The sequence below is a fragment of the Nanorana parkeri genome, unplaced genomic scaffold, assembly GCF_000935625.1.
Source record: "Nanorana parkeri isolate BGI_ZX_2015 unplaced genomic scaffold, ASM93562v1 scaffold264, whole genome shotgun sequence".
Classification (NCBI taxonomy): Eukaryota; Metazoa; Chordata; class Amphibia; order Anura; family Dicroglossidae; genus Nanorana; species Nanorana parkeri.
This window is the reverse complement of record NW_017306532.1, coordinates 203,697-213,193: the sequence shown is the minus strand read 5'-3', so window position 1 is coordinate 213,193 and position 9,497 is coordinate 203,697. Positions and strand designations below refer to the sequence as shown.

General features: G+C 44.4%; 1 protein-coding gene across 3 annotated transcripts in view; it reads left to right on the top strand.

The window, feature by feature from the left end:
- The first annotated feature begins 2,741 nt into the window (after positions 1–2,741).
- The window catches only part of HNRNPU (heterogeneous nuclear ribonucleoprotein U), a 12,967-nt gene continuing 6,211 nt past the window's right edge, over positions 2,742–9,497 (top strand). For all 3 annotated transcript variants that reach the window (XM_018557063.1, XM_018557064.1, XM_018557062.1), the window contains exons 1-7: positions 2,742–2,774; positions 3,131–3,770; positions 7,390–7,486; positions 7,576–7,649; positions 7,802–7,941; positions 8,045–8,144; positions 8,832–8,944. In XM_018557063.1, coding sequence (XP_018412565.1) covers positions 3,242–3,770; positions 7,390–7,486; positions 7,576–7,649; positions 7,802–7,941; positions 8,045–8,144; positions 8,832–8,944 — 1,053 coding nt within the window. In that variant the 5' untranslated portion in view covers positions 2,742–2,774; positions 3,131–3,241. The remainder of the gene's footprint in view (positions 2,775–3,130; positions 3,771–7,389; positions 7,487–7,575; positions 7,650–7,801; positions 7,942–8,044; positions 8,145–8,831; positions 8,945–9,497) is intronic.

Sequence of the window (9,497 nt, the reverse complement as noted above, 5' to 3'; positions counted from 1 at the left end):
TGGACACACGACTGCCTCACCCACAGTTATATATAGGCAATGGACACACCACTTCCTCACCCACAATTATATATAGGCAAAGGACACACCCCTGTCTCACCCACAATTTTATATAGGCAATGGACACACCCCTGTCTCACCCACAATTATATATAGGCAAAGGACACACCCCTGTCTCACCCACAATTTTATATAGGCAATGAACACATCCCTGTCTCATCCACAATTATATAGAGGCAATGGACAAACCTATGTTACACCTCCAGTTATGCAGATAATTTCAAATGTATAGGCCAAAAATGATGGGTTAAACCCAGAATAGTTTTTTTCCATTGTGACTTTTCCTTTATTTTGGCTTTTCAAAACAATAAAAAAGATAATTAAAACATAAGATTCAGGTTTTAGCGCAGAATAACCCATTTTGTAGCTAAATAGTACATTTTTATAGATATGTGTACATTAGACCAAAAAGAGGGACAATTTAGGAGAAAGGATGGTCTAACGATCAGCCATAACTTTATGCCCACCTGTCTAATATTAAGTAGGTCCCCCTTTTGCCATCAAAACAGCCCTGACCCATGAGGAATGAACCCCACTAGACCTCTGAAGGTATGCTGTGCTATCCGGCACCAAGCTGTCAGTAGCAGATCCTTTAGGTCCTGCAAGTTTTAAGGTGGGCCCTCCATGGATCAGACTTGTTTTTGCAGCACATCCCACAGATGCTCGATTAGACTGAGATCTGGAGGCCAAGTCAACACCTCAAACTCATTGATGTGTTCCTCAAACAATGTTTGCAGTGTGGCAGGATGCATTATCCTGATGAAAGAGGCCACTGCCATCAGGAAAAAAACGTTCCCATGAAGGGGTGTACTTGGTCAGCTACAATGTTTTGATAAGTGTCAAAGTAATATCCACATGAATGGCAGCACCCAAGGTTTCCCAGTAGAACATTGCCCAAAGCATCACACTGCCTCCACTGGCTTGCCTTCTTCCCATAGTGCATCCTGGTGCCATCTCTTCCCCAGGTAAGCAACACACATGCACCCGGCCATCTACATGATGTAAAAGAAAACGTGATTCCTCAGACCAGGCCACCTTCATTCACTGCCCCAAGTCCAGTTCTGATGCTCATATGCCCATTATAGGCCCTTTTGGAGGTAGACATGGGTCAGCATGGCCACCCTGACCAGTCTGCAGCTATGCTGCTTCATAAGCAACAAATTGCGATGCTCTGGGTGTTCAGACACCTTTCTATCAGTACCAGCATTATTTTTTTCAGCAATTTGGATATCGCATAATCCAACGTTTCGGGACCACGCAGGGTCCCATCATCAGGGCAGAGATGACAGATGGGCAGAGATGACACATCTCTGCCCTGATTAAGGGACCCTGCGTGGTCCCGAAAAAAGTTGGATTATGCGATATGTGTGACGTTTAGTCCAAATAAATTGACTTTTTTTTAAATTTAATTTATGGAGTGCTGGTGATTTCTATCATTCATTGACTGTTGTTCACGGGGCCATCCGTGATTGTCACTGCGAGCACCACTATTGCCACATGGACCGGGAGCGCTCTAAGGAGTGCAGGGGGACCTACTGTTCTCTGGAATTGGCTTCTATTAGATCACACTACAGGGGCCAGACTTTACTCCCCATGTCACCGATTCACTGGTTTTCCTTACTTGCACCTCTTTTGGTGGGTCCTGACCACAGCAGACCAGGAACATCCCACAAGAGCTGCAATTTTGGAGTTGCTTTGACCCAGTCATCACAATTTGGCCCTTGTCAAAGTCACTCAAGTCCTTAAGCCTGTAAGGTGCATGCAAATAACTAATTAATCCCTGCTGCACTCCTTACAGGGATTCCCATATGGATAAGCAAGCGGGTGCTTGAAATGACTGTGGATGGCGCCGCCAATATGCAGATAGTCAAGAAAATGTCACCAGCACACCAGATCGATTATTATAATGCAAGCGAAGCCATGTGGGGCAAAGCTATCAGGCATGAACGCTCGCATGCAGAGTGTGAGCTGAGCGCGGCCAGATGAAAGACTTCACCTTCAGCCAATCAGCTTGCACGTAACAATCGAATGGACTTTGCATCCCTGATGCACGGGTTTATACACGCAAGTCGATTGGCTGAAGATGAAGTTTTTCATCTCGGCATGCTCAGCTATGTGAGCCAGAGTGCCGGAGTGAATGACATGACACACTGCACGCGAAGGTGTGCGCAATGTGTCACAGGCTTTACGTTTGCACATTTTTCTCCTCCAAAAACATCAACTTTAAGTGACAAAATGTTCACTTGCTGACTTCCAGTTGCCATTGTAACAGGGTAATCAATGTTATTCAGTGGTCATAGTGTGAAGGCTGATCAGTGTATACTATTATTCAAGTGGAAGAAGTGGTCATAGTGTGAATGCTGATCAGTGTATACTATTATTCAAGTGGAAGTACTATTATTCAAGTTCTAGATTTTACTGATTTCTACACCAACACTCTAATCTATAGAATAGGAAAACAATGTTGTCTCCCCACAGCTTTAAACCATTGTTATTTGCACTTGGAACGGTGTTCTCGTATCATACAATATTTACGACCACATTATTGGCATAGTATCCCCTGTTCTATAACCATATGCCATGTTCCCCTTTGCTGGAGTGAATACGGTAGTGGAAGGGGGCGGTCCCATGGGAGCAGAGCCCGCTCTTGCCTTAGGAGTGGCTGGCTGTGACGGTTGATCGCCGCCCCGCCCACCTCTTCGTCACGGCTCCCTGTAAGTGTGGCTGCAGGGTGTTTTTCTTGGGGGGATGGCGCAGCGTAAAAATCGCTAAAAGGAACGTTCTGTAAGACGCATCGCCATTTTAGACGTATGAGGCTTCCCGCTTTATGTAGATATCGGTTTGTGGCATTGTGCTAGTGTATGAGCGCCAATAAAGCGGTAAGCAGCGGGTCTATGGGAGGGTACTCCTTGCTATGCAGGCCTGGCGTTGAAGCAGGGTGAATAGAAGGGGTGGTGGTTTCCATGGGAGGGGCACCCGATGCTAAGGCCATCCCCTGTAGGGGGCGGGAGAGGGTAGGACGTTGGGTGTCTCTCCAGTCTAGAGCTCATTCTCTGCTTTCCTCCCCCAGAGGGCATCGCGCTCCGTCCTTGTTTGCTCCGCCATTTTGAAGGAGCAGCGCAGAACGTCTCTGCATTCGGATTCTATATAAAATCTTCTCGGGCTTCCCCCCCCTAACAACATGAGTTCCCCCGTGAACGTGAAGAAGCTGAAAGTGTCGGAGCTCAAAGAGGAGCTGAAGAAGAGGAGGCTGAGCGATAAGGGGCTGAAGGCCGATCTCATGGAGAGGCTGCAGACCGCCTTGGATGAGGAGTTAGAGGCCGGAGGCGGAGTGGTCGGCGGTGCGGTCTCAGACGAAGGGGCCGAGGCCGCGGAAGGAGCAGACATGGAGCCGAGCACTGCGGAGGAGGAAGAAGAGGAGGATGAGGAAGCCATGGAGGTTGGCGGGGAGAATGGTGGCGACGAGGAGGAGGCCGAGGCCGCCCCCCCGGATGACGAGAACGGAGACGATCAGGGCTTTCAGGAGGGCGAGGAGGATGATGAGGATGAGGGGATTCCCGTGGGCCTGGAGGAAGAGGATGACGAAGAAGGTGCCAGCGATAATAACCGCAACAAAGAAGAAGCCAAACCGGAGACAGATAGTGTGCCCAGCGGGCCCCGGCCTCTCATGGCCATCAAGGTGGACGAGGCAGGGGCAGCAGGCCGAGGCGGTAAGTGTGGCTCAAATGGTGTGTGTGTGGGGGATGGGTGCGGCAGGGCAGCGGCCCGCTCTGAAAGGCGGATCGGGAGTAGCGCTGCCCAAGAGCAATAGCTGCCGGATTGTGCTGCTAATGGCCGTCACTGCGGGTATAGCACTACCTATGGCCGGAGCTCAGCACAGTGGCTGCGGAAATAGTGCTGGTCGTGCCGGAGCTCTGTACGGTCGCTGCGGTTATAGCGCTGGCTATGGCATGCTCTCCGTACACTTAGAGGTGGATTTGTGTTGGATAGCGCTATCCGAGACAGGCGCGCTTTACAGTTGCTGCAGTGATGGCGCTCCGTACAGTTGCCGAAGGGTTAGCGATGCCATATACAGTCGTGTATGTACTCTTGGGGCTAACGGTGAGGGCCGCAGGTCACGTATCCCTCGAGGCGGTATTGTGTAGGCGCGATTGGGATTTAGTGACGTCACTTCCGGCGGGCCGCCTGCGTCTTCTCGGCCTATTGGTGTGATGAGCGGATGGCCGGGTTCGCACCTGCTACCCCTTTTCTTTTGGACAGAGGAGGCCATTATGTCCTGTCTGCTCATTGTCTGTTTGGGGCGGGGGTCTTCTGCAGCTCCATTTTGAGATGCTCTATACGGGGTACATGAGTGTCCCCATTGTTATATTTTGCTTCATTTTTCTGAGCATTAGAAGAGTACAGTGTAGCCTATAAGTCTAATGTAATCCTGGATATAGGCTTGCATCAAAAAGCTAATACACACGGATAACGATGCTGATGGAAAGGTCCAATGCTATTGACTATAGGCTCAAAATCCCAGTAATACATAGGGGTAAAGATCCGTGTTTCAGCAGAGTCCAGTGAGATCTGAAGATCCTTTCCTGGTGTGTGAGTTTCACTTTACAATCTATCCTCCACTTTCGTTTTTCATGCCGCTCTGCAGTTTGCTATTTCTCCACATTGGCATACAAAAACCATTCTATTTCCATAGTAAAAAGCTGTTCCTAGACCTTTATACAAAAATCAAATGTTTTCGGTGAACTAGTTTTGTTCTCAAATGGCATGTGGAAATGCTTGTTCATGGTTTTGTTTTCATCTGGCCACCATGCTATGAAACTATATTCACTGATTAAAATTCAATCTCTTTTTTTATTTCAAATTTTGGGTTATTGTAAAACTTACAGAAATAGCTAGATGCAACACTGCCTGAACATGCAATGTCTTCCCCTACACCCCCTCCCCATAAACTGCTATCTATAAAACTTTAGAAGAAAAAAAGGAAAATGATTTGGCTCGGCCTTGTAGAAACTGATCTATCACTTGGCCTTTGTGTACTCTCCTCCCCATGGAAGCAGCAGCAAGTCCTGCATGGCTGTACTCCAGCACTGCAGGGAAGTTCATTCACCTGGGGGTGTGGGTTACTTGCTTTTATTATTTTAGCATGCCTTTTGGTTACCATATATATATTTGCAGTGGTAGTTCATATACAGATTGCTAGATTGGCTGTGTGTCTGCCAATATAACAATACAACAGATACTGTATTGTAGTTGATCTGATCAGACTGACTTCCCCTGAGAGGAACAGTGAAGTACAACCACGAAGCTTGTGCAGTGAGCATTGATATCTGCCCCCATGTACATACATGACCACTTGATCACTTTTTGAACATTAGCACACCATTTAAAGCTGTGCTTCTGTTGTTCAGTAGGACATGCGTATCTACAACTACCGTTGGCGATATAAAGAGCTTTGTTAAATTCAGGAAAATGAGGATGGAGTTTGACCAGGCATAGAGGAGATAGTGGCGGTTTATAGAAACAAGAACACCTGTGGGAACCTAATCCGCAGACTCAGCAGTGGCTGACTGTGGGGTTTGAGGAGGGAGTAAATGTGAAGAAAGTAATTTGCACTCCAGCTCAAATTCAGTCAATATTTATTGACCTCTGTAGTGTCCCAGCATAGCAACGTTTCAGAACCACTTGGTCCCTTCCTCAGGCTAACAACTTTGTTTGACTGAGGGTGGGATCAAGTGGTTCTGAAACGTCGCTATGCTGGGACACTACAGAGGTCAATAAATATTGACTGAATTTGAGCTGTAGTGGAAGTGACTTTCTTCATATTTATACTGATTTGCAGAGGCATCCGTTTTCGCTTGGCACCCACCCGATAGTCGAGGGTATTATCCGGTCAGGTGTGCGATGGGTTTCATTTGATTATTGAACTGAGAATGGAGTAAATCACAGAAGATATGAGAGGTGTATGCAGGTGAACATTTCTCTTCCATTTTAATTGGAATTTAGCTTCTTTAGTCCATTACTTAAACATTAAACCTTAAATCCCATAGCTTTCCATCCTTTAGGTCAGATATAGTTATTAGTGGATTTTCACTTTCTAACTTTTCTCTGATTTGGGTCCTCCTGTCAGTCTTTCAGGTGGACCCGATCGGATGCCCAATGCATCTGTCTATTGGCAGGTATGTGTAAACGGACAGGCATCCATTTACACCCAGTTACCTCTGCCTCCGGCCGGATCTGAGAGTGGACTGGGTTGACTGTTTTGTCGGATCAGGGGTAATCTGATGTAAACAAACGCGTCAGTTTACATCCGATTCCCAATAGACACACAGGGGTCCAGTAATTTCAGTGTTTTCCTCCATCGCAAAGTGGAAGAAAAAACTGTATTGACACGGATGTCACAGCGGTGACATCCGCTTTGTACTGCTGTGATTGGAAGAGGATCAGCCTGTGTGAAAGGGGCCTTAAGGTGCCCATACATTGTTTGAATTTCTACCGCTTTAAAAAAAAAAAAAGAACCGGATGAAATTGGCAAAGTGTTGCGCTGTCGGCACCCTTTCGATCAACTGATTGAATGAGCCAGTCCGAAAAGCATCAGTCGGAGCCAGCAGCCAATGAGCTGCCTGCTCTGGTCGGGTATTCTGACAGCCGCTGTATGTAAAGGGCAGGGATTCCTCGATCGACGCACTGTTAGTGTTGCAGGAGGAATCAGGTCTCCCCCCCATTAAGCCTGTGGGTTGAACGAAAAAAATAGATGGGGCTTTTAAGGCGTCAAAAATGCAATTTGGGATAATACAACATAATAATGACAAAACTACATAGTAAAATAACATTTATTTATTAAAAGATTACATGATCCACATGATAAAAATATACCCACTAGCATCCATGATCAAACAGCATAAAACCTCCATGGACTCTGTACATGTGCATGATACATGCATGATGGATACAATGAACTTATTTTAACATCAATTTCATTATAATAAATAATTTTATAAATAGTCATCAGAGTAAGATATACTGCAAGTCTGTACTGCGTCCAGCCTTCTGTGCATTTCGCCGAAGCTTCATCAGGAAGTTGGAAAACAATAGATCTGTGTATGGCCAGCCCTAGACTTTGGGTAATGTCTAAGGGAGGCAGAGGGTTTCTGAGACTGGTGCAGCTACATTTTCTCCATACAAAACCTAGTACACATTAATACTGGACGCCTAATGTACTTGGCCGAGTTGGTGGGTTTTTCTTTTTTTTTTCCTTGCCATACTCAAACACATGTAAAAACTCTCACCTCTGGCAGGCGTGTTTTAACAAGTACTTTCTTTTTACTTTAGATGGGAAAGAAAAAGATAAGAAAAGAGGAGTGAAAAGGCCACGCGAGGATCATGGACGTGGCTATTTTGAGTACATTGAAGAAAACAAATACAGCAGGTTTGTACAACACATGACTTTCCATTTCCTAACTCTGTTTTGTTCTCGTGTATCTTTTGGGATTTTAACTTTTTATATTATGTTTCAAGGTCCAAATCGCCCCAACCACCAGTGGAAGAGGAAGATGAAAAGGTGGATGACGCAAATGTTCTTCTTGATACTTGTAAGTTGCATTTTCTATATTGGCTTTTCTTCCTGTGCACGATGGTTTTATATGTATGCATTGAAGAACATCATGTATTGTTTTTTAATGTAAAGGAAGAAAATGGTAAATCTAATCTTGTATGCGCTACAATTGTTTACTTCTCTCTCCAGATAACTGTGACCTACATTTCAAAATCTCACGGGATCGTTTAAGTGCCTCTTCCCTCACTATGGAGAGTTTTGCTTTCTTGTGGGCTGGAGGCAGGGCTACATATGGTGTTTCCAAGGGGAAAGTTTGCTTTGAAATGAAGGTGAGTGGTGGTTGTCTGCATTCAAAATGCATGTTAAGCCTTTTATTTTCGGCTCAATTCATTTTATATTTGCTCCATTTTATTTTTTTTTATTTTTTTTCAGGTTACAGAAAAGATTCCAGTAAAGCACCTGTTTACTAAAGACCTTGATGTTCACGAAGTCCGTGTTGGTTGGTCCCTAAGTTCATGTAGTTCAGTATTGGGTAGGTTAGCACTGTAAATCTTGAGCTTTGATATATGTAGCTGCAAACATAAGTTTCCTCTTGTATATTCATATAGATTCTTTGGAAGGTGACCTAATGTAATCTGGTTAAGTGTATGCCCTAACAAGGAACTTCTCATTTACTACCTTTTTAGTCTCTTAAACAATTGATAGTTTTCTTTTTTAACAAGTAATTTGAATGATTACTTTTTTTTGTGGGAAAACCTTGATTGTGCATGTGATGATCAAGTAACAGTATGAAAAACCGTGATACTGTAAACGCTTTCTGATGCACCAGTTATTTAGATATGTTACAGCTTAACAATTGATAGTTTTAAAGTAACAGCCATCACTTCTAATAAGATCTGTTTAAGCAATCCGTTTTATTACAGCCCAAATGCTTTGATATTCTCTGTGCTTCTCCTTGGCTTCATTGGGCCATTAGGAGTGAACTAAAATACCTGCTACATCTGTTTCTCTCCACTTCCTCCCTTGCGATTAGTTGTTTGGGAAATTACTGCTCAGGTGTTCATTTTAATGTCCCTTAACTGCAGCTCAAGGGTGCTTTCAAGGTTTCAAGAAAGCATTCAGCTTTGACTACTTTCTCACTTAGGGTGATTCTCCATGCCTTGCTCTGTCTTTGCTCTGTTCTTCGAGGAGCTTTGTATGATTTTGTTTTATCTCCTAGGTGAAGAAGAACATTCTTATGGCTATTCCTTGAAAGGATCCAAATCTTCTAATGGTGTCGCAGAAGACTTTGGCGAGAAGTATGATGAGAATGATGTGGTCACTTGTTTGGCTGTAAGTTCTTGATCTTTTGTCTGGCTTTTTGTATGCTGTACATTTGGGTCTTATTTTTTATACACTAGAAAATGCTTGGTGTTACTATTGTTATTCAGCTATATTTTGTTTCAGTTGCTCGTCTGTATGTTTTAAGCAGTCTAAAGAGTAGCTGCATCTAAAGCATAGAGTAATACAAAATTAATGGGTGTCTGTTCCACTCTGTACATTTATACACACAAGCAGTGCTAGGGATTGGAGTCTGAAAGTGAAGATGTGCCCAGATCATTCACACTAAAATGTTCATATCTGAACAAGCAGTAAAAATCCTTAAACAAGCCCTTATTAATCTTTTGTATCAGAATTTTGGTTAAATGGACTATTCAAAGTTCATAACACGGGCATTGCAATCTTGGCTTTTTTTGAGAGCAGAATCTTGGCAGACTGCCAGCCCTCTAATGTAGATAAACAGCGGAAGTTTATGCTGTTCAAACCAACTGAAATCCCACTTTAGCGTATTTTGTGATCTTTGAGAATGAACAACTTTAATTTAAAGGGGGGGGGGGGGGGGGGG